Source organism: Eumetopias jubatus, unplaced genomic scaffold, assembly GCF_037043125.1.
Source record: "Eumetopias jubatus isolate StellerSeaLion01/CBP00866 unplaced genomic scaffold, mEumJub1_p1.0 scaffold_6, whole genome shotgun sequence".
Taxonomy (NCBI): domain Eukaryota; kingdom Metazoa; phylum Chordata; class Mammalia; order Carnivora; family Otariidae; genus Eumetopias; species Eumetopias jubatus.
The window spans coordinates 144,361,280-144,386,645 of NW_028274812.1; the positions used below are offsets into that span (position 1 = coordinate 144,361,280).

General features: G+C 40.5%; 1 protein-coding gene across 9 annotated transcripts in view; it reads left to right on the forward strand.

Annotated features, from left to right (window-relative positions):
• Positions 1-5,965: 5,965 nt before the first annotated feature.
• Positions 5,966-25,366, forward strand: part of MRS2 (magnesium transporter MRS2) — a 35,592-nt gene continuing 16,191 nt past the window's right edge. For 8 of the 9 annotated variants that reach the window (XR_015768398.1, XR_015768396.1, XR_015768397.1 and 5 more), the window contains exons 1-9: positions 5,966-6,251; positions 7,965-8,038; positions 10,578-10,614; positions 11,772-11,884; positions 20,257-20,430; positions 22,071-22,201; positions 22,643-22,759; positions 23,620-23,772; positions 24,003-24,120. Coding sequence is in view for 4 of the 9 variants with exons in the window: in XM_028107510.2 (XP_027963311.2) it covers positions 6,062-6,251; positions 7,965-8,038; positions 10,578-10,614; positions 11,772-11,884; positions 20,257-20,430; positions 22,071-22,201; positions 22,643-22,759; positions 23,620-23,772; positions 24,003-24,120 (1,107 nt within the window). In the remaining 5 variants the exon portion in view is untranslated. The remainder of the gene's footprint in view (positions 6,252-7,964; positions 8,039-10,577; positions 10,615-11,771; positions 11,885-20,256; positions 20,431-22,070; positions 22,202-22,642; positions 22,760-23,619; positions 23,773-24,002; positions 24,121-25,366) is intronic. The other variant, XM_088024140.1, reaches the window with a different exon arrangement.

A 25,366-nucleotide genomic window follows, 5' to 3' on the forward strand; every position in this document is an offset into this window, starting at 1 on the left:
GACACTATATACAAGTTCATTTCATCTGATGTAATATTGTAGGAATTTCTAGATCTCTCTTTGTGGTTAAAATAAAAGTTGCAAACCACTGGCTCAGGAAACCTAACAGTCAGATGAGTGAATATGGAAAGGAAACCCGTAATACAATGTTGCACCAACCTTTTCCTCCAGCTTAGTATTTGCAGTGCTTAGTACATACTTGGTATGTAACAGTAAATGTAGTAAGTATTCTGGCTGAAGCTGGAACTTTTAAAGGAGTAGAACCTCCTCAGCTTCAGGGCGCCTGGGTGGCTCAGGCAGGTAAGCATGTGCCTTCAGCTTAGGTCATGAACCCAGGGTCCTGGGATCAAGCCCCGTATCAGGCTCCCCGCTCAGCGGGAAGTTTGCTTCTCCCTCTATCCCTACCCCCACTCATGTCTCTCACTCTAATAAATAAATACAATCTTAAAACAAAACAAAACACTTCCTTAGCTTCAGAATGATAGTGACAGCAGTAGGAAAGCCCCAGGGGGAACAGCGGAAGGACCGTGGACCAGACTTCTAAACCCATTTCAGAGAACCCTTCTCCCACACCACCCCTGAGGATCTGCCTTTGTTTTTTCTAAGGAGGCATGCGGATTGTTTTCTTATGGAACTTAACGAAAACTCAAGCTCTGGTAACTTCTAGTCCCTTACCTTCACTACCCTCCCACCAGAGTCAAAAGCAGTATGCTCTCAGGGTGACGCCATTATTTTATTTGGGGTTCCTACCACTTGGGCTAGTACATGCTGGAACAGACCAAGGGCCCACCCCCTCAGTCTCTTGGCGAGCTCCCCCTCCATCCTCCGGTGCTGATTGGTGGCCCTTGGATACAGTGATCTGGACCCTCCTCCCCCTCTCATACCCACCCCAGGCAACCTCTTGCACACTCACAGCCCCACTTATGATCTACATGCCCCAAACTCCCACAGTTACCTATCTAGCCTAGACTCCCTTCCCCGCTGCAGAGCAATGCATCTGGAGATGTACTCAATCTCAAATTCAACAGGTCCCAGGTCGAAAATAGAATTCCCAATCTTTCCTCTAAACTCTTCTTCTTCCAGCTTTCCCTGACTCAGTACGTAGCACCATCATTCACCATCTTGCTTCTCCCAGAATCATGGTTTCATCTTTACTTTCTGTTATTGAATGACTTGTGTCCCCAAAGTCGTATTTTGAAGCCCTGACCCCCAGTACCTCAGAATGTAACTATATTTGGAGACAGGCCCTTTAAGGAGGTAATTAAATAAAAATGAGGTCAGGAGGGTGGGTCATGATGCAATCAAACAGGTGTCCTTACAAGAAGAGGAGATGAGGACACACAGAGAAAGACCAGGGATGAGCACGTACAGAAAATGTCCACGCGGGGGCACAGGGGGAAGGTCATTTTCTGCAAGCCCAGGACAGCGGTCTCAGGAGAAACCAAACTTGGCAGCACCTTGATCCTGGGCTTCCAGACTCCAGCACTGTCAGAAAACAAATGTCTGTGGTTTAAGCCACCCAGTCTGTGAAATTTTGTTATGGCGGCCCTCGCAGACTAGTGTGCCTTCTCCTTCTTACCCATCACCAAGTCCTACCACCCTACTTCCATCTATCTCTCCAGTCTTCCCTCTCCATAACCTCTGTCCCTGCCCTCACCCAGCGCCCCATCAAGTCTTGTAAAGATGCCTGCAGAAGCCACCCAGTGGTCTTCCTGCTTCCATTGTTCCCCAAAGACAGTCCAAGGTGGTCATTTAAAAATGAAAGTGGAGGGGCACCTGGGTGGTTCAGTTGGTTCAGCATCTGACTCTTGATTTTGGCTCAGGTCATGATCTCAAGGTCATGGATCAAGCCCCACATCAGGCTCCACGCTGGCCATGGAGCCTACTAAACCCATCCATCCATCCATCCATCCATCCATCCATCCATCCACCCATCTATCCATCCATCCATCCATATGAAAATGGAATCCTTCCCCTTGTTTAAAACCCTTTGATAGTTTCCCCATTTCTCAAAGAATGAAATCTTTGAGAAATTGAATGAAATGAAACTGAATGAAATTGAAAAAAATGAAATCTTTAACTTATCTATTTTTTTAAAGATTTATTTATTTATTTGAGAGAGCGAGAATGAGAGAGAGAGAGTACATGAGAGGGGGGAGGGTTAGAGGGAGAAGCAGGCTCCCCGCTGAGCAGGAAGCCCGGTGCGGGACTCGATCCCGGGACTCCAGGATCATGACCTGAGCCGAAGGCAGTCGCTTAACCAACTGAGCCACCCAGGCACCCTCTTTAACTTGTCTAAAGCCCAGTTCCGGCCTGCCACTCTGGCCTCCCCTAGACCCACTCGAACACCATGTTCCAGACAAGGCCATCTCTGTCAGTTCTTCCAATGGCCAAATAACACTGGTCTTCCCACCCATTTTTTTTACTTTGTTGGGCATTTTTCTTAGTCCCTCACTGGCATGTTGCTAATGCTTATGCATCCCAGTCTCAACTAAAGTGTCATTTCCTGAGAAAGGCTGTCCCTGACCTCCCTGTGTGGAAGATTTAGAAAAGCTTCCAGAAAAAGGGTAAGTGGAGTGCTTGCCACTCACCTCAAGTCTAGTGAGAGGAACTTTTTAAGATCCCTCCAAGGGCTTAAAAATGTCACAGGCTCATACCTAAGCAGGGGATAGATAGCAGCTCTATGCCAGGGAAGTAAGTGTGTTCCCTCTAATGATGCAGACATGACGGGAAAAATCAGTCTGGGTTGTTTTTTAAAGGATCCTGCCCAAAAGAGCAGCATGTGGGGAAGAGAGAAACCCGGTCATTTGAGGCAAGAGGCAGAATCTGTAAATGATCAGGAGGGTCACTGTTCATATCAAAAAAATGGCAACCAGATAGGCCTGGGGGGAGGGGGAGGTCTTCCAGAGAACCCTGGACCAGCCCACAAAGAGGTCAGCTCTAAAACCTGCCCTGCCTATAGAGAACACGATGCCATCTCTTGGTAAAAATGTTCCATTCATTCTTACTTGGCTTCACTGGCCCCAGCAGAGTCAGAAATGGCAGCCACAGAGTAAGAAAGGGAGTGGGAAGGGATTGGGGGAGTTGTCTTGGATCCCCATCCACACCAAAAATTCTTCTTTGCCTCCAGGCTCAACAAGAAGAGAGGAATCAGGGCGCCTGGGTGGCTCAGTTGGTTAAGCGACTGCCTTCGGCTCAGGTCATGATCCTGGAGTCCCGGGATCGAGTCCCACATCGGGCTCCCTGCTCAGCAGGGAGTCTGCTTCTCCCTCTGACCCTCTTCCCTCTCGTGCTCTCTATCTCTCATTCTCTCTCTCTCTCGAATAAATAAATAAAATCTTAAAAAAAAAAAGAAGAGAGGAATCAAGTCTTTTCTTTGAATTAGTATTGCAGCGGTGATTAGTATACAGGGTCTGACACTGCAAATTATTAAATTGAAAATAATGTATGGAGTGCACATTTTCTATTACTGAATTGGTGCTGGAGCTCACATAGGACTGAGAGACCAGGAAAGTCATGGAACCCACCCAAGATTTTTAAGAGGCCAGAGAAGGACTAGCCCCACTCAGCACGTTTGGAGGGACAAAAATAAAGTGGCTTCTATGATTACACCCCATGAATGCCATGTGTTCTGAGTACTAGTCATAGTGGCTTCAGATGGTAAGTACATAATCTGGGCTAGGTAGAGAAGGGAGAAAAGTTGGCAAGGGTCTGATGGGAGAATATAATTGTTGTGGGTATAAAGCCTCCAGGAGGTTAGGGTCAGAGAGTGTATTATTGGTATAAGATTTCAGACACAAAATACTTCTGGGTAAGAACACAGTCCAGTGTGTGAGGCTGGGTTAGGTAACTGACGTGCTTTGGAGCTCCAGAGCTAAGCAAAGAGATTAAAGAACCTGAAGGCTAAATTGTTATACAGGTACAGAAATCTTCTGGGATCCTGTCATGGCTTGGGCCATGGAAGATGACAATCCAGATCCCATTCCCTACCACTCTAAGGAAATTGCTCCTATCATGATCACCAGGAAACTCCAAAGTGTCACTTCCAACATAGGTGATTCTCATTTCTCATCTTACGTGTCAGTAGCATTTGACATAATTGAGCACTTCCTCGTTCCTGATACTTTCTTCACTTCGCTTCAAGGATTCCACCCTCTGATTTTATTCCTCTTTCCTGGCCACCCCTTTTCATATTCTTCCGTTGGATCCATCGCTTGTCCTTAATCATTAAATGCTAAAAGATCTAGAGTTCAATCATAAGAACTTTACTCTTTGCTGTCTCACTTCCTAAGAGATCTTACCCTGCCCTATGGCTTTAAATACCTCTATATAGCCCCCAATATATATGTCTTGCACCAACATCTCCCCCAAACTCCAGACTGCTTACTTGTTATCCCTGCTTGATATCTCTTTAGTAGAGCTTTCAAATTCAACATGTCCAGAAACAAATGCCATCCCATAACATGATCTCCAACTAAACTTCTTCCATTCTAAAATTCCCTCTCAGTAGATGGCACCATGATTGCCCAGTTGTTTAGGCAAAATATTTTGGAGTCAACTTCTATGCCTCTTTACTTACATCCCTCTTGCAAATCTTGTCAAATCAGTCTTCAATACATAGCAGCAAGCTCGCCCTGTCTCCCCGTCTCCATCACCCACCTTGGCACACACCATCATCTCTCTCTCTCTGTCTCTACACCTATCTCTCTGTAATGTCTTCCCCACGCAGCCAGAATGACCCATTTAAACATACAGCAGATCATTGCCTCTCTGTTCATTGAAGTCCCCCCATGGCTCCCACTCTTCCCAGATTAAATTCCAAATCCTTGACATGAATTGCAAGGTGATGTGTCTGGCCATGTCCCAGAGCTTTTCTAAGACTTTGCAAGGATATCTTAAACAGAGCTGTCTCATTGAGCTGGGGTCAATTTTTTAAAAAAAAAGAATTATCATGTTGTCTCAAAGAAAGGTCTCTGAAGGCGTGTTTTTGGAAGCTTCATCACTGAAACTGTTAATAAAATGAAAAATCTACCAGGTACGTTCTTTCCAGATTTTAATGCTTGATGTTTTCCTTTGCCCTCAATGCTAAAGTTAAACATCCTCTCTTCCGTGCTGGCTTCCTAATTCAGCTTCATTCTCAATACCCTACAGAAAAAAAGAAAGAAAGAAAGAAAGAAAGAAAGAAAAAAAAAAGCTGTTGTGTTTCCTCAGCTGTGTTTATACACAGTGATTGAATGGGAATCTGTGAAACTCGCGTCTATTACTACTGTAGAAGAGACAAGTCTATTAACTACCTTAAAATATGCATATATAATGTATTTAATCACTTCTAAAACCCACTTTTTTTCGTATTTTAAAGACAAATTGGGATAAGTCTTGAAATGATATAATTAGAAAGCATAATTTTTTCTTTCTTGGTGGTACATAAAGTAATGATTCCTTGAAATTGACACTATCTTACAGTTGATTAAATACTGAGTGTAAATCTTGTGGGTTTACGTTCCTCAATCTTCACACGCAGTAGTACATCATTCCATAGGACAATTATTTCTGCTACAATAAATTTAAATATAAATTGAGTTAGGAATGGGCATAACTTCCTCAGTTCCAAATATACGCGTTTTATCATATGTATAAAAGTGCTCCAGAAACTGCAGAGCATTCTACACAAGCCGGGTATTTCTTCACATTCCTAGTTACTTAGAATAACTACCCTTTACGCTCCGGGCTGACCTCTCGAAGGGCGCAAGGATCTGGGTTCGACAACTCGCGCCGCGCATTTGACGCGCGCCCCGCCCACCAGCCCAAGCCCGTCTGCGCGCACGTTCCAGGTACGAGACGCGAACTCCGATTGGCCACGGGACGCAAGGAGCGCGCCCCAAAGGCATCTTCCGAGCATGCGCCGGAAAGGAGACGCAGGCGCGGCGCGCCCCGCGCATGCTCAGTACGCAGTGGGCGCACCTTAAGCCCCCGCGCGGGGTCGCGTGGGTGCCGGCTGGCCAGCCACCGAGCGGCATGCAGGTCTGGGGTGTTGCCGCCCCCTCCCGCTCGCCCCAACGCCATGGAATACCTGCGGAGCTTGAGCCGGCTCCTGCCCAGCGCTGTGGGGCTGCCCCGGCGCACGCTGTGTACTCTGGGCCAGGGCCTGACCCCTGGGGCGCGTTCCGTTGCCGCCTGCGGCCGCGCGGCCCAACTCCTCGGGCAGAGCCGGGCCGCGCGGCTGTGCGAGCCCCGCCGGCCCCGCGTGGCAGGTACTGCGCTCCCCGCCCCGCAGCCCCGGACGCCGGTCTTGCGGTGTCCCCAGGGCCCAGACCCGGCCGCCCGACCCGACCAGGCGTGGCCGTGGCTGCTCCGCGCAGGCCTCGGCCCCGGGTCCGCCCTCGGGGCGCGCGTCCGGGAGTCCCGGCGGCCCGCAGTGCGGACCAGCCTGTGTGCGGTGAGCCTCTGGGGTCCCCACGCCCCTCGCTGCACGTGTCCCCGCTGGCGTGCTCTTGTGGGAAGGGTTTTTTTTTGTTTGCTTGTTTTAATGAGAGTTTCACCCTTATCTAAGTATTTCTCTTGTCTTCCCTTTGGACATGGACACATTTTTCCAGTTGTTCAAGTAAGGAATGGGGACGCACCTGTAGATGAGGCTGAAAACTTAGAGATTTCATAGTAAGAGTTGCTCCTGAGAAAGATTGGTTTGTCAAGTACGGTGTAACAAGCCGCAGGGGGTCGGTAGTGGGGAGGAGGAGGAATCGGAGTTATTTTTTCACCAAATGATAAAGCATGATGATATGTTAACATTTTCACAAATGTGAGAATGTAGGTGCTAATATTGCTCAGAAACAAGCGACATGAAAATGTATGGCTCTCAAAAGAATTGCGCTGGTCTTGTTTTCTCAGTTTTATACTCGGAAGCCTTCTGAAGTAACTCACCACCACCACCCCCACACTCACTAGAGTCTGAATTGGGGTACACCCCATATTCCCTCCTTTAATAATGCTTGGGAACCCAGTTTCAGCCCATCTGTTTTAGGACAAAACACAGATTCAGAATCTCAATGGAAACGTTTTATCTAACTTGTGGCTGATTAGCAAAATGCTGATTTATAGCCCTTTTACCTTTATTCCTCTGACCCTTTTATAAAAGGGAAACAAACCTCAGATGCTAACAGATTACATGAGACACTACGTAACGGGAAGGAATAAGATCAGAAATGAGAATATTTCTGCACGTTCTGTGGAGTCAGCATGATTACTTTGGAAGCAGAAAATAATTGGTAGTAACTTTACATTTTCTGCCCATTCCTTTTATGTTTAGTATTTTGAATGGTGTCCTTTGTCAGTCATTAAATTTACGTGGTTACACTTCAGAACTCATTTTGACTCAATCTAATACAGTTTAAATAGACTTTTTTTCAACTAAAGATTTTTCTTCATTCCAGGTCACTGGGGCCTGCATTCCAGTTCAATGGCTTATTTCATAAGTATTCACTAGTAAAGTATGGAAAAGTTAGTATGGAAGTAAAATCTAGGTTTCATAATTTATGTATCAAATAATCCTGATACTGGAATGCTGAAACTGGTGGTATTTAGGATCTATGTTTTCTAAAATATATCTACCAGTATAATTTTCGTGAAGAGCCTTTTTAAATTATGCAAAAAAAATGAACATTTTAATCTCAGAACACTGTTACATATTCATTTGACTTTGAGGTACCAGTAATAATTAGAATAAAGGCGGTTGGAATCCATAAATTATTCTAGTACTTCACCTAAACCATTACTTTTAAAAAACCATTCCCTGCCAAATCTAACATAATCCCCTACAGATGTTAACATTAGTAAGTAAAAGTTTCTTTTTTTCCCCCTCTAGGAAAAAGTTTCCAAAAAATAGTAAAATCGAAGACCACATAACAGAGTTATATTGTAGTTAATACCTATTGAATGATCACAGAGAATTCTCTTAATTTATTCTTCAGGTGAAACGCACCGGTTTAGAACTTCTGACGTCTCTCAAGCCACTTTAGCCAGTGTAGCGCCAGTGTTTACTGTGGTGAGTATGTATGGTATGTTTGATAACTTACACAGTATTTCCCATACTTACTAAGTTAACTGGGTTGGACTGGTCGGCTAAGGTAATACTTATTTTTTGTTTTATAGTGAATCATTATACTTTTAAGTTCTCTCGTCTTTGTGTTTTTTAGCTAGTGACCTGAGTGCCAGCTAGATTTACTTAACAGCACCCTTGGAACTTTGCTGTTGACTGTGGAAGTCTTCTTTTAATCCTGAACTGGTTGTTCGAATCACAGTTCAGCACTTCCTTCTCAAGATTTCCCTGTGAATCCATGTAAAAGTCCTTGAAGGCTGTTAGCCATAGGTGCTTGATCCTGTGCTATGCAACGTAATATATGCAGAAGCATTTTGAAGGCAGCAAAGTGTAATATTTAAGAGTGCATGCTTTGAAGGTTCATGATCTCTGCAACTTTCTCTGAAAAGATTCAGGAGAAAATAATAAGCAATAATGTGTATCACACCCACATATCTCGAAAGAGAAAAATTAGGCCATCGGGCAAAATGTTAGCAAAAGATGACACTAGGTGAAAGTCACATGGGAATTGGTTGTAAGATATTCTTGCAACTTTTTTGTAGGGCTTTAATTTTTTTTTAGAAAAAGTTGAATTAAAAAAAGTAATGTGCTTGTTCTGAACTAGCATTCCTAAATTCAGATCTCAGCTCTGCCTCTTAGTATTAACTTGGTGGACTCTGACAGGGTATGATAACGTCTTTATGCTTTTGTTTTCTCATCTCTAAACTGGGGATTATAGTACCTACCTTATAGAACTGTTGTGAGGTTTGAATTAACAACTGTATATAAAACCCTCACACATGTAAGCATTCAATATATATTAGCCTTTATCATCATCATTATTTAGGCTTATTAACATAAGAACTTTTCTTTATAAACTATGCAACAAAATAACCCCCAGAATTACATATGAAAGTTAACACTGTTATTCAATGTTCTAGAACATTTGGCCAGGAATAAATTCAGTTATTAAATATTGAAAGAAGGTTCTTTGCAGGTGAAATCATTGTGTCGCAAGAACACCTAAGAAAATTAGTTGATACTATTTGAAATGAGAGCTTGCTAATCAGCTCGCTATAGATGATGTTACTTTACAAGATAAACATTTAAAAAAATCAGTTTGTATGATTTTTTATCAGAAAATATCTCATTAAAGGAAAACGGTAAAGATAAATTTTGAGATGCAGAAATACTCCTATATTAAGTTGAAAATGGAGGAGAGACTGCAGAAAAGTGTAACATGAATATATTGAGTAGGAAAAGTCTGGGAGAACATTCAATAAAATATTGGCGTGGTTTTCTCTAAAATTTGTCTTATGTGATTTATTTTACTTTATTTCAAATTTTCTGCAGCAGATATTATTTGTGAAATAAATTTGAGGAAAGCTAGTCTATATTACAAAAAATAGTTTCTTTTGACGTAAATTTGCCCTTTAACACTGATGGCTTATGGTACTCATATTGATCTTTGCTTGTGAAAAGCAAGCTAAAATATACACTGAGATTTTATTCTGTTGCTATTAACAGAGCATGTATACATTTCCATGGTAATAAGCCAGCACTTGTACCTTCAGCTATACCTTAGAGTTTTTCTGAACATGCGTATTTAATAGTAATTAGTACATTCCGGCGCATATTCAAACTTGACAAGTATTCAATACTTGTGGACAAGTATTTCAGAAAAATGTTTCCTCTCCTTTATAGGAAATAAGTATATTTTCTGCATCATGTCCTCTCTTCAAATTATCAGAAGAGGCCTTTTCTGTAAATCTTTGTTGATTCTACAACACTCACCAAAGAGACGACATAGCCTCCAGTAGATACTTAGATTCACAAGATAAGCCACATGTGGTCTCACTCAGTTCAGAAGGATAAAGGATAGGAAACGCAAAAGGGCAGCATCAGGTGCTTCCTCTTCCAGAGAAGTCCTTGCGGCCGTCCAGCAGCTTCTCTGGACCCTGTGTGACAGCAGGTGCGAGGAGTTGATGTTCTTAAAGGTGGGTGCAAGTTCCGCCTTAGCTTAGAAGCCCCATACCTTTTACTGTTGGTATCTCTTGTAACCATCTCCAAAGCCTCTGCAGGATTCCTGCAGGGAACACGGCCAGTTATAAGAGCCACCCCACCGAAGGAAAAGCAGGGGGATGGCTTCCCACCGGGTATCCATAACTCGTTCATAGTCTTCCTGGCCCCAAGCAATCTACCAGGCATTGAGCATTTTTACCATAAGCAATGTTTAGTAAAGCTAAAGCTTAGTAACACAACTGATACTCTTACCAGATTTCCAGGGGAGCCAAGACAGAAAGTTAATCAAAGGTCACATTTGTCCTAGCAGAGGAGAAAGGGATTCTTTTAACCCTTAACTCATAACTGAATTTAACCTAAAGAAGCAGTCATGGCTTATCTGTGCACTGCCGTATTTGGGAGCTGTCATAATACCATACGGTGTAATACTGTAAAGAGCTAGTTTGGGAGAAAATAATACCGTGTTTTTATTATCTGTCTTCAGACAAAATTTGACAAAGAGGGAAATGTTACTTCTTTTGGTGAGTATCTTTCATTTTCTTATAAATCACTTTTTCAATCTGAATGAGTGAATCTGATGAAAATCAAGAAATTGCAGTGTTTTGAGTAGGATAGTCTTTGTGTGTATGGGTGTATTGAAAGAGATCTATCTTCGGCATTTGTCCATCAGTCCTAATTGGAACTGGCAACACCTGGATTGTGCATGTTCTCCCAGAATTGGTTTCTGTTTTTTTGTCAGGAGCCACTTTCTAACAGGATGTTAAAGGAATTTTTTGAGAGCAGAGGCTGCTATGCAGCTGGAGCACATTTTGTTTCTTTTCTTTAGTCTCCCTTTCCATGCCCTAGTCCACATATACATCTCCTGTTCCACATTTAAGGCAGACTTATATAATACTACCGACACTGCGGTGGCAATGGGCAAGACAGGAGGGACAGGGCACTAGATGGCACTCTGCTGATGATCGCTCTTATGGACAATTACTAAGCATCACTTTACTGTCTGACCTCAGATACAGGCTTCATCCAGATCTCCCATGTGCTTCCAGCCCCATGATCCTGTTCCTGCTTTTGCCCAGATCCTGGTGGGAAATTTGGGGTATTTTTTGCCCACTATCTCCTTCAAATGACTGTTCTAATTAGCGCTCTGTCACAGGTGTGATTGGATGCCACTTTAACCATTTCTTGAGTTTCTTCATCCGTTATTCTTTCTCTTAAGTAATAAGGTTAGTTTTCGGGTGGGAGAATCTAGTGAGAAAACTATTTTCTCATATTGTATTAGTCCAAGAACCAAGAAAATTGAATTCTCTGTTCACAGATTTAAAATACTGAAGATAGACAACATCAGAAATATTCTGTAGAATCTGTATTTAAAAATAAAAATGATCCATTTCTAGAGCTAGAAATTGATACTGTCTTAATTGTGTGTGGCTGTGGATTTTATACTGGTCCCAAGGGACATCTAAATACAAAGAAATTTTATGAAGTGTGGATAAGATAAAAGAATTATTAGAGTTTGACCAAATTTAGCGTATGTTTTTGAGGTAAAAATGGCTATTAAAAAGACTTATTTTGGCTTGTAGAAAATGATGTCGCTGTTGGAGGAAAGGATGCCCTGATACTAAAGGCTTCCATTAATTGCTTTGGCACACTCTCTTTGTTGAAAATATTTCTTTTATAGAAAAGAAGAAAACTGACTTACATCAAGAATTAGGTCTTCAAGCCAGAGATTTGAGGTTTCAGCATGTGATGAGCATCACAACCAGAAACAATAGGATTATCATGAGAATGGAGGTAAAGGGTTTTATGTCATCTGCATTTCTCACTGGAATCTTACAAAAGTTCCTTCCTAGCCATCTTGATCAATATCTACGTTAAAAGCAATTTTGTAATGAAATGGCTGTGTAAAACATAGGATACTTTATAGTGTAATGTGTCATTGTGAGTGGAACTCAGACTTTCATGGATGCTATACATGAAAGGCATAACTCTGCTCTATTTTATGTAGGAAAAGTTATGACTGTAGTCTCTGTTCTCACTGCTTGAATTTGGTCTCTAGTTTCTGAAATGATAAGAGAAAGAATCTTGATTTATAATAGACATGTTCAGTTGTATACAGTTACATGTCATTATAGTATAACTTCAGCTACCAAGAACATTCTGGTTCTCCAAATAGACCAGGAATATCCCCTAAAGTTTATAATTTTAACTTAAATGGAAAGATATTCTGTGCTTATGGATTGGGAGGACAAATATTGTTAAAATGTCTATACCACCCAAAGCAGTCTACAGATTTAATGCAATCCCTATCAAAATACCAACAGCATTTTTATTAATTTTTTTAAGTTTTTATTTTATTTTTTAATTTTATTTATCCATTTGAGAGAGAGAGCATGAGCAGGGTGAGAGGCAGAGAAAGAAACAGACTCCCCACTGAGCAGGGAGCCCGATGCGGGGCTCAATCCCCGGACTCCAGGATCATGACCTGAGCTGAAGGTAGATGGCGCTTAACCCGCAGAGCCACCCAGGCGCCCCTAAGTTTTTATTTTAATCACCAGTGCTCCTCATAGCAAGTGCACTCCTTAATCCCCATGACCTTTTTCCCCCATTCCCTACCTGCCTCCCCTCCAGTAACCATTAGTTTATTCTCTATAGGTAAGATTCTGCTTCTTGGTTTGTCTTTTTTTTTTTCTTCCTTTGCTCCTTTACTTTCATAAATTCCATTTATGAGTGAAATCGTCTGGTATTTGTCCCTCTGATTCATTTTGCTTAGAATTATACTCTCTAGCTCTATCCATATCTTTGCAAATGGCAAGATTTCATTCTTTTTTATGCCTGAATAATATTCCATGATACACATATACCACATCTTCTTTATCCATTCATCAACCAGTGGATACTTGGGCCATTTCCATATCTTGGCTATGTAAATAATGCTGCTGTAAACATAGGAGTACATGTATCCCTTTGAATCTGTATTTTTGTATTCTTTGGGTAGATACCCAGTACAACAATTGCTGGATCTTAGGATAGTTCTATTTTTACCCTTTTGAGGAACCTCCATACTGTTTTACACAGTGGCTGCGCCAGTTTGCATTCCTATCAACGGTGCATGAGGGTTCCTTTTTCTCCACATCCTCACCAACACTTGTTTCTTGTGTTATGGATTTTAGCCATTCTTTAAGGTGTCAGGTGTTTCTCATTATAGTTTTGATTTAGCATTTCCCTGATAATAAATGATAATGAGCATCTTTTCATGTGTCTGTTGTTGGCCATCTGGATGTGTTCTTCGGAGAAATGTCTGTTCATGTCTTCTGCCCATTGTTAATTGGATTATTTGTTTTTTGGATCAGTTCTTTATATGTTTTGGACACTATCCCTTTATCAGATATGTCATTTGCAGATATCTTCTTCCATTCCATAGGTTGCCTTTTAGTTTTGTTGACTGTTTCTTTGCTGTGCAGAAGCTTTTTATTTTGATATAGTCCCAATAGTTCACTTTTGCTTTTGTTTCCTCACCTCAGGAGATATGTCTAGAAAAATGTTACAGCCAGTGTCAAAAAAGTTACTACCTGTGTTCTTTTCTAGGATTTTTATGGTTTCAGGTCTCACATTTAGGTCTTTAATCCATTTTTAATTTCTGTGTATGGTGTAAGAAAGTGGTCCAGTTTCATTCTTTTGGATGAGGCTGCCCAGTTATCCCAAACCATTTGTTGAAGAGACTGTCTTTTTTCCATTGAACATTCTTTCCCGCTTTGTCAGGATTAGTTGACCAGATAGTTGTGGGTCCATTTCTGGGTTTTCTATTCCTTTCCGTTGATCATTGTGTCTGTTTTTGTGCCAGTACCATACTGTCTTGATGACTGCAGCTTTGTAATAGAGCTTGAAGTCTGGAATTGTGATGCCTCCGGCTTTTTCTTTTTCCACATTGCTTTGGCTATTTGGGGTCTTTGTGATTCCATACAAATTTTAAGATTGTTCTAGGCCTGTGAAAAATGCAGTTGGTATTTTGATAGGGATTGCATTATATCTGTAGATTGTTTTGGGTAGTATAGACATTTTAACAATATTTGTTCTTCCAACCCATGAGCATCGAATGTCTTTCCAATTCTTTGTGTCTTCTTCAATTTCTTTCATAAGTGTTTGTAGTTTTCTGAGTACAGATTTTTTACTTCTTTAGTTAGTTTTTTCCTAGGTATCTTATGGTTTTTGGTGCAGTTGTGAATGGGGTTGTTTTCTTAATTTCTCTTGCTGCTGCTTTATTACTGGCATATAGAAATACAAGAGATTTCTGTACCTTGGTTTTGTATTCTGCGACTATTGAATTCGTGTATAAGCTCTAGTGGGTTTTTGGTGGTCTTTAAGGTTTTTCTATATATACTATCATGTCATCTGCAAATAGTGAAAATTGTACTTCTTCCTTACCAATTTGGATGCTTGTTGCCTCATTGCTGTGGCTAGCACTTCCAGTACTGTGTTGAGTAAAAGTGGTGGGACTGGACATCCTTATCTTGTTCCTGATCTTAGGGAAAATGCTTAGTTTTTTGAGTATGATGTTTGCTGTGGGTTTTTCATATTTGGCCTTTTTATGTTGAGGTATGTTCTCTCTAATCTGACTTTTGGAAGGTTTTCACCATGAATGGATGTTGTACGTTGTCGAATGCTTTTTCTGCATCTATTGAAATGATCATGTGGTTTTTATCCTTTCTCTTATGAATGTGATGTATCACATTGATTGATTTGTGAATATTGAACCACCTTTACATCCCAGGAATAAATCCCACTTGATCATGGTGAATGATTATTTTAATGTATTTTTAATGTATTGTTGGATTTGATTTGCTAGTATTTTGTTGAGGATTTTTGCATCTGTGTTCATCAGAGATACTGGCCTGTGGTTCTTTTTTTTTTTTTTTTTTTGTGGTAACTTTATCTGGTTTTGGTGTCAGGGTAACAGTACCCTCAGAGAATGAATTTGAAAGTTTTCTTTTCTCCTTTTTTTTTAAATAGTTTGAGAGGAATGGATAATTTTTCTTTAAATTTTTGGTAGAATTCACCTGTGAAGCCATCTGGTTCTGGACTTTTGTTGGAAGTTTTTTGGTTACTGATTCAATTTCATTGCTGGTAATTAGTCTGTTCAAATTTTCTACATCAATCTGTTTCAATTTTGGTACTAGTTTCTAGGAACTTAAGCATTTCTTCTAGGTGGTCCAGTTTGTTGGCATAGTTTTTCATAATACTCTCTTACAACTGTTTGTATTTTTGCGGTGTTGGTTGTTATTTCTCCTCTCTAATTTGTGATTTTATTTTCGGTTCTTTTTTTTTTCCTGTTAAGTCTGGCTAGGGTTTATCTATTTTTATTCCCCCCCCCCCAAGAAAACAGTTCCTGGTTTCATTTATTCTGTTGTGTTTTTAGTTTCTATATCATTTGTTTCTGTTCTAATCTTTATTTCCTTTTTTCTCCTGGCTTTAGGCTTTGTTATTTTTCTAGCTTTCTTAGGTATAAGATTAGGTTGTTTGAGATTTTTCTTGTGTCTTGAGGAAGGCCTGTATCTATATACTTCCCTCTTAGGACCGCTTTTGTTGTATCCCAAAGGTTTTGAACCATTGTATTTTCATTTTCCTTTGTTTCCATGTGCCTTTTTATTTCTTCTTTTATTTCCTGGTTGACCCATTCATTGTTTAGTAGCATATTATTTAACCTCCATATATTTATGTTCTTTCCAGGTTTTTTCTTACAGTTGATTTCTAGTTTCATAGCATTGTGGTCAGTAAAGATGCATGGTATGACTTCAGTCTTTTTGAATTTATTGAGGCTTGTTTTGTAGCCTAATACATGATCTATTCTGGAGAATGTTCCACATACACTCAAAAAGAATGTGTATTCTGTTTTAGGATGGAATGTTCTGTATGTATCTGTTAGATCCATCTGGCTCAGTGTGTTATTCAAAGCCATTGTTTCCTTGTTGATTTTCTGTTTAGATGATCTGTCCATTGATGTGAGTAGGGTGTTCAAGCCCCCTACTATTATTGTATTAGTATTACCTCCTTTATGTTTGTTATTAACTGTTTTGTGTATTTGGGTGCTCCCATGTTGGGTGCATAAATATTTACAATTGTTATGTCTTCTTGTTGGATTGTCCCTTTTATTACTATATAGTGTTCTTCTTTGTTTCACATTACAGTCTTTGTTTCAAAGTCTGTTTTGTCCAATAAAAGTATTGCTACTCTGGCTTTTTACTTCCATTTGCATGAAGATACTTTTCCATCCCCTCACTTTCAATCTGTGTCTAGGTCTAAAATGAGTCTCTTGTAAGCAGCAAATAGATCAGTCTTGTTTGTTTTTTAATCCATTCTGATACCCTATGTCTTTTGATTGGAATGTTTAGTCAACTTACATTCAAAGTAATTATTGGTAGAAATGTATTTATGCCACTTTATTACTTGTTTTGTGGTTGTTTCTCAGGATTTTCTCTGATCCTTTCTTGTCTTTCTTTCATGGTTTGCTGGGTTTCTTTAGTGGTAGACTTGGAGTCCTTTATTTTTTTACATATCTATAATTGGTTTTGACTTGTGGTCATCATTACATTTGAATATAACATCTACATATTGCAGTCTTTATGAAGTTGATAGTCATTTAAGTTTGGAACCATTCTCCCCCCCCCCCCGCCATGTTTTAGGTATATGGTATCATATTTTACATCCTTTCATTTTGTGAGTTCATTGACTGATTTTTTTATAGATATATTTTTACTGCTTTTGTGTTTCTAAACTTCATACTGTCATTTTTAGTCTTTCCTTTGCACTCAAAGATTCCCCTTTAATATTTCTTGCAGGGCTGGTTTAGTTGTCATGAACTCCTTTAGTTTTTGTTTCTCTGGGAAACTCTCACTCTCCTGTTCTGAGTGATAGCCTTGCTGGATAAAGTATTTTTGGCTTCAGGTTTTTCCCATCTAGAACTTTGAAAACATCATGCCACCCCTTTGTCTTGGAAAGTTTCTGCTGAAAAATCTGCTGATAGCTTTATGGGGTTTCCTTTGTATATAACTATCATCTTTGTCTTGCTGCTTTTTATATTTTTTTCTTTATCACTATATTTTGCCATTTTAATTACAATATGTCTTGGTGTGGACATGCTTTTGTTGATTTTGTTGGGAGTTCCTTGCCTCCTGAATCTGGATATCTGTTTCATTCCCCAGATTATGGAAGTTTTCAGCTATTACTTTTTCAAGTAAATTCTCTACCCAGTTTTCGCTCTTTCCTGGGACTCCTACAATATGAATGATACTACAGTTGATAGAGTCACTGAGTTCCATAAGTCTGTTCTGCATAATTCCTTTTCCTCCCTTTTGTTCAGCTTGATTACATTACTCTGTCTTCTAGGTTGTTAATTCATTCCTCTGCTCCTTCCAGCCTTTTCTTCATTCCATCAAACAAAATGTTTCTCATTTATTGACCCCTTTATCTCTTTATTATTCCTCATCTCATTAAGGATGTCATTGATGTTCTCCACTCTTTTCTCAAGTTCAGCTAGTATCCTTATGATCATCACTGTTTTAAATTTCCATCAGGCATGTTACCTATATATGCTTTGCTTAGATCTCTGGCTGTGGCATTGTCCTGTTCTTTCATTTGGGATAAATTCCTCTGTCTTCTCATTTTGTCTTAGTCTCTGGGCCTCTTTCTATGTGTTAGGAAAGTCAGCTATGTCTCCTCTTCTTAAAGATAATGGCCTTACGAAAAAGAGGTCCTGTAGGCCCTGCAGTGTAGTGTCCCCTGTTTCCCAGGGCCTGGCCCTTCTACGAGTATCTCCAGTGTGTGCTGGGAGAGCTCTGCTGTTGTGTCCTGGCTACTTTATCCTTCAGGCCAGTGATCTGCAGAGGCTCTCTTTGCCTGTTGTGGACCATGTTTGGTCCCTGGCCTGAATGTGGCACATTTTAACTAGGTGTGTTCTGGTCTGCTTGTGAAATGAGAGCTGTTGCTACCGCCATGGAAACCAAGGCCTCACAAAACTCCTGGGTCAGGAGATGTGGTATGAGCAGGGGATTGGGCTGGTCTTCTCAGGGAGGGGCCTGCTGCGCTGGGACTGAGACAGGCGTGACTGAGACGACCTGTTCCACCAGAGTGAGGGGTGGTGAGACTTGGTGTAAGCAAGTTAGGTAGTGAGGGTCGCTGCTAGGCTGGTTTCTGCAGGTGCCTCTGTGTTTATGCTGAGCGGCAGGGGAGGGAAATGGCGCCTACCTGTACCTTTGTTCCTAGAGTGGTCTCTCCATGAATGCTGCCTCTCTGGGATACATTCCAAGATGAGCAACTAACATTTCCCCACTGTGTGCCCCAGGTGCTCTTCAGATTGCTGTTTCCATGCTGTATGTCCAAGGTCTGTTTGCCCTGCCTTTTCTCCAAGAGCTGCCCCAGTGTCCTCTCTGCTCCATGCATGCTGACGTTTAAAACTCCAGGCTTTTAGCCCCACTGGTTACAAGAACTCATGAAATTCAGGCTCTCCTGCTTTTCAAGCCGGTTGCTGTGGGGCTTTGTTTTTCCTGTGCACTGTCCCGTGTGGTAGTTTATCTCTTATGCTTCCCCCCAACCACGGCTCCCTCCCCACCACAGTGGCCACAAGTTGCAGCTCCTTCCTATCTTTGTGGCCTCCTTTCTACTTCTGGTTGTAGAGTTTGATCTGCCAATCATCAGACTGATTTCTGGGGTATTTAGGATGGTTTAATAGTTACCTAGTTGTACTGGTGGGAGGAGGCAAGCCTAGTGTCCTGCGTCACCACCATCTTTTCCTCCCACCAAGAGCAGTTTTCACAGAACTAGAACAGATATCCTAAAATTTGTATGGAACCACAAAAGACCCCAGTTAGCCAAAGCAGTCTTAAAAAAGAAAAAGCTGGAAGCATCACAATCCCAGATTTCAAGATATATTACAAAGCTGTAGAAATCAAAACAGTATGGTAATAGTACAAAAATAGATCAGGAATAGAATAGAAAACCCAGAGATAATTAATCTTCCAACAAAGGAGGCAAGAACATGCAGTGGGAAAGAGGCAGTCTCTCTTCAATAAATGGTGCTGGGAAAACTGGACAGCCTCATCCAAAAGAATGAAACTGGACCACTTTCTTACACCATACACAAAAATAAACTTAAAATGGATTAAGGACCTAAATGTGAGACCTGAAACCATAAAAATCCTAGAAGAGAGCACAGGCAGAAACAGACTCTTCACTATAGAGAACAAACAGATGGTTACCAGAGGGGAGGTGGGTGGGGGATGGGGGAAATAGGTGTTGGTGAATAAAGAGCACACTTACCACGAATGAGCACTGATTAATGTATAGAATTGCTGAATCACTGTATTGTACACCTGAAACTAAGATAATACTGATAAGTATACTGGAATTAAAATAATTTTTTCTTTCCCCTGATCATTTTTTAAAAGAATTATCTCTTTGATGAAGAGAGAAGTGTGTGATGCAAATTTAGCAGAATGTTATTTGTACAGTCTAAATGATATGTATATAGGTGTTCACTCTGTAATCTTTCAACTTTTATGTATAAAAATTGTCATAATATGTTGGGGGAAAATGTGAAAAATCTCTAATTTTTATATCACTAATACAGTGGCCACAGGCTACTCTTCCAACTTAACGGATGCCAGTCTTTAAAGTAAATTTCTAATTTCTTGGTGCTCTAAATTAGAGTACTAAGGCTATGTTTTATCTTTATAATTTCAAATTAGCTTAATGTGTTTGGTGACAGTTTAAAAAGGCAACTTTCCCACTTCAGCCAAAGTAATCATGATTAAACTAAATCTTTTCTAAAAGTCTACCAAATACATGACTTAAGAATACCTTATCTTGTTTTCTTTGTTCCCTGTTGTTCTCCTGATTATCCTGGAAGTCTTGATATATAGCTTAATTCCAGTTGTGCTGAGATTGAGTTAGAAGTACATATATTTTTAGGCTTCCTTTCTTTAAAAAGTATGTCTTTTTTTTCTCTTTTAATAGTGATTTGGTTTAGGCTTAATCCAGAATTAAAACAGTATTAAACCCTATTTTATGAATGTTCTTTTCCTGTAGCTTTGCACCTTTCATGTATGTATGTGTGTGTGCTTGTGTGTACATATGGATAATTGTTTTTTTTTTTTTGGTTTTTTTTTTTGCAGTATTTGAAAGCTGTGATAACTCCAGAGTGTCTTCTGATACTAGATTATCGTAATTTAAATTTAGAGCGATGGCTGTTCCGGGAACTCCCTTCACAGTTGGCTGGAGAAGGACAGCTTGTCACCTACCCTTTACCTTTTGAGTTTAGGGCTATAGAAGCACTCCTACAGTATTGGGTAAGCCTGTTTTTATTTCACTTCTTGAATTTGTTCTTGTTTTAAAATGCTGTTGAGTCGGAAGACAAGCTGGTATTGTTTCAATGGCACCTTCCCTGACCACACCCTACCTCCAGACAAAAACATCTGTGAGGGTCCTGTGTGGCGAAAGTACTTACTTCTTAAGCTGTATGATCCAATCAAATAGATCCGAGGTCTCTAGGTACAGTTTATAGAGTCTCTTTGAGAGTCATATTATGACATTCATTCAGTTAAGCACATTTGAAGTTGACTGTCCTTTGTATAATTTTGATAACTGTATTTTAGGGGTGATAATTCAAAATACTTAACACCCTAAATAGGATATAAGAGAACATATCAAAAAAGTTTTAAATGTATTCTATTCTATTCTGTAACTAAATCGTGTGTTGTAAAACTGCATACACATGATAAACGTTACAGCTCAAATCATTCTAATACTTTATATATCACTCTGATTTGTGTGTACAATCCTTGGAGACCGCTAGATGATGCCACTGTTTGAGATCTACTTTGACATAGGAACCAGGTCTAATTCTTCTAATGATTCCCCCATTATGTGGATAGGTACTGGGTGTCTAGGGACCCTATCAGGCCCTGAACAACGGTGGTCACTGCCCTCCTGGCCCCACAAATTGTTCATTATCTTTTCTTCCCCCCAGTAGTCAGGATAGTACTGTTCAGGAACTGGCTGCACGCAACAGTTGGTTCTAGGGCATGCTAACCAGAGTGAGGGAAGGAAGCAGGTAAAGAGGATGTGCAGTGGGTGAGGATTGGATGAACCCAGGACCCTCCCTTTTGTCTGCCCTGCCCTGCACCGAGGGAGTAGGAAATGGCTACATCCCCCACTCGCTCAGGTTCATGAGGGAGGAGCACCAGCGAGCACCAGCCAAGGAGGTGGTGACTAGTTGGGGCACAGTTCCTGAACAGGGAGCATGCCGGGGAGGGAAAGGAGGGAAGGTGCAGTCAGTGGCAGGCTACGTGGGCTGAATAAGCTCTCGCGAGCTCATGCTGAGATAAGGAGTACATGCTGGCATTTGTGCCATTCGTCGTCTCACAGTCACTGCTTAACTCTCCTACACTGTTTACCAGCTGGTACAGAAGTATTTCAGTATTTTAACAATGGGTGTAGCTGTATCAGTGCTTTCCTGCTTGACGCCTCAATAATGAGTGTACTTTTGACTTGACACTGATTGATTTCTTAAAGTCCCAAGTTATGTTTTGGTTTTTGGAAGAATTTTTTTCACAGGAATTTTGAACTGTATTCTGTTTACAAAGAACACGGATATTGTTTACCAAGTGTAAAGTATGTGTTTTAACCATGGAATGGCAGGCTTTATTTTAATCAATCTTGCATTCTTTTCATAATAAATGTTTGTGGGGGAAGACTCTTATGAGAGTTAATTCCCAGTCCACCAAATGCAAACCTGGTAGCATTATGCATGGTTATCTTTTAACCTGGTAGATCTAGTTTTTGAATCATTCCAGCCCTGACCATGGTCTGAAACATTACCAGCCTTTGTAGCTATTACAGATTTCTGTGTTTAATCAGAGGATTCACTGACCCTGAGTATTCTAAAAAGATTGTTTTGATTCTTATGAAAGGTCATGTTGTTATCTAGATCAGCACTCTTCAGGGGAAACTTAGCATTTTGCAGCCACTGATCCTTGAGACATTGGAAGCTTTGGTGGATCCCAAGCATTCTTCTGTAGACAGAAGCAAACTGCACATCTTACTGCAAAATGGCAAAAGGTAAATATGGGTGATTTACCAATTTGGGAGGTAGACAAAAATATCTTAAGCTTCTCTCTTAGTAGTCCTGATAGAAAATGTTTAACATTAATTCAGATAAAAAAAAAATACCAATTAGTTTTGCTAATGGTTTTCTCTCTGTGCCTTCAAAGTAGGAAGGTAGCCTAGGTGGGAAGCTGAGCTAAAAAGGGCACATAGACTAATGTTTATTGAAAAGCTGTTTTGCATGAAATGCTGTATTAGGGTCTTTATTTTTGGATAGGAATTGATTCTTAATGTGCATGGTAAATATAAAAAAAAAATTTTTTTTTATAAGTTGGTGTTTACCATGAATATATGAGTGGGTCTGCTTGATAAGATACTTTAAAAAGATACTTTTAAATAGGGAAATGTGTTTATAAGTTAATGTTATTGATCATTTCTATACAATTACTGTTCTAGTCTGTCAGAGTTAGAAACAGATATTAAAATTTTCAAAGAATCCATTTTGGAGATCTTGGATGAAGAAGAGTTACTGGAAGAGCTGTGTCTGACAAAGTGGAGTGACCCGCAAGTCTTGTAAGTGTATAATCCTTTGTTATTTACTTTGTTAGGATCAGTCTTCCGTGTTCTGCAGGGTGGTTCTTCTTAGAGAACATAACGTTTTCTCCAGAATAGAAAATATAGGCACTTTTTATCCCCAGTTGTTTGACTATTTTCCTGTATATATTGCATCTGATTCAGTTTAATGAGGATATATTGAGTGTTTACTGTGTACATGTCACTGTGCTGGGCTGTGATGAATATAAACCATTACCTTTGTCTTCAAGGGACTGACCCCCAAAGTGGCACACAGATCTGTCCGAATGACTTAGCCTGGGGAGTACAGTGGAAGAGAGGGAAAGATATTCACATGGGGGCGGAGAAAGGGAGATGAAGGAAAAGTAAGACACTGGCATATATTCTGTAGCTTTGGTCTAATATAAAAATGCTTATCTTAGAAACCTTTTATCTCTTACAGAATTAGAAATTATTTACTCTTCTTATGCACACTCAAATGTTTACTTTTTAAGTACTCAGAATATTTCATTTTCTTTATAGACAAGTATTAGAAATAAATGGAGACACCTCTGTAATGTGTATAGTTTCCACAATCTATACAGATTTTTTTAAGCATCTTGGGACATTAGTTATCTATATTCTAATAAGAAAAAATTAAGATTATAAAGGCTGTTATATAGCAGATAGATACAGTATTGGAAACTTGAACACACTTGTAACTCTTGTTTGCTTTGCTTATTAGGCCAGTCTGTGTCTAATGTATTCTAGAAGTATCTTTCACAGAGTACTTCAGTCCTACTTACTCTCCTTGGTAGGGGGTGGGAGGCATGAGTTAAAGAGGCACAGAGTATGCTAATTATGCTAACTCTTAATTGAAGTGAAAAGAGCAGTGCTGGAATCGACCACGCAGAAGAGATGGAGCTGCTCTTGGAAAACTACTACCGATTAGCTGAGGACCTTTCCAACGCAACCCGGGAGCTCAGGGTACTGATTGATGATTCACAAAGTATCATATTCATCAATCTGGACAGGTAAGAAAGCATCCTACAGAACAATTAAAGGAACTCTGAAGTGATAAAGCTTTTAAGGAACTGTCATTTTGGGAGGAGTTATACCATCATTATCATCTATAAATACTATACAGAAAGATGTCCTTTTTTAAAGGAGTAGATTTAATTTCTGTGGTCTTTAATAGATGGTTTCGTGAATTTGCTGTGTATAGTTAGTGGGCCCTTCTGATCTAAGCCCTTCCCCTCTCCAGCCACCGTAATGTGATGATGAGGTTGAACCTACAGTTGACCATGGGCACCTTCTCTCTTTCTCTCTTTGGACTAATGGGAGTTGCTTTTGGAATGAATTTGGAATCTTCCCTTGAAGAGGTGAGACTATTATTTCAGTAATCTAGGGATTATTTTTTGTTTTGAAGATCATTTTTTAAAATGGATTTTAAGGGGTACCTGGCTGGCTCGGTCGGTGGAGCATGCAACTTTTGATCTTGGGGTTGTGGGTTCGAGCCCCACATGCAGAGTAAAAATTGCTTAAAAATAAAATCTTAAAAAAAAAAAAAACAGATTTTAAAGAGTCTTAACATGTATATACCCCTAATGAATTAAAATGTATACTCTGATTCATTCAAAATTCAGGCAGTATTTTTAGATCCTATTGTAACATAAATATAACTGTAGCCGTGGTTACCTCATGTTTCTCAACAAATGGAACCACACACGGAAAAGGTTTGACAAAACAGGTTAAACTGTGAAGCAGTGATCCCGCAGGATCACACTGTGAGGCTGTGGTGACACAGGATCGCACGATGAGATGGTGATCCTGTAGGATCATGCCCCGAGGTGGCAGTGAGCAGGATCGCACAATGGGATGGTGATCTCGCAGGATCATGCCCCGAGGTGGCGGTGAGCAGGATCGCACAATGAGATGGTGATCCCGCAGGATCATACCCCGAGGTGGTGGTAAGCAGGATCGCACGATGAGACGGTGATCCAGCAGGATCATGCCCCGAGGTGGCAATAAGCAGGATCGCACGATGAGACAGTGATCCCGCAGGATCATGCCCCGAGGTGACAGTAAGCAGGATCGCACGATGAGACAGTGATCCCGCAGGATCATGCCCCCAGGTGGCGGTGAGCAGGATCACACGATGAGACAGTGATCCCGCAGGATCATGCCCCCAGGTGGCGGTGAGCAGGATCGCACAATGAGGCCATGCTAACGAAGGACTCCTTTTCTAATTCTCAAGTGCCAGGCATTGGTAGTTTGCTTGCTTTATTTGGCAAGATCACAGAAGATTCTTGAATGTGTTATGTCTACTTTATAGATGAGAAAACAGGCTCAGGAAATTGAAGTGATTTGCTATAAAATCACAGTTGTGATCTGTGCTATAAAAGCATAGTTGTGATCTGAGCCCAAGACTTGCACTGTCCACTTTGCTGCCTTTTCACGTTAATATAACACTAAGCTGCCAGAGTTCTTCATATCTTCGTGGCCTGGTGTTTTCAGAAAATATCTTACTGTAGGATTTCTGGAAAATCTGAATATGCATTCAGCAGACTCTGGCTCTGTGCCCTCATTAATCTTCTTTTTTTTCTTTATTTTACTTCAATTAACACA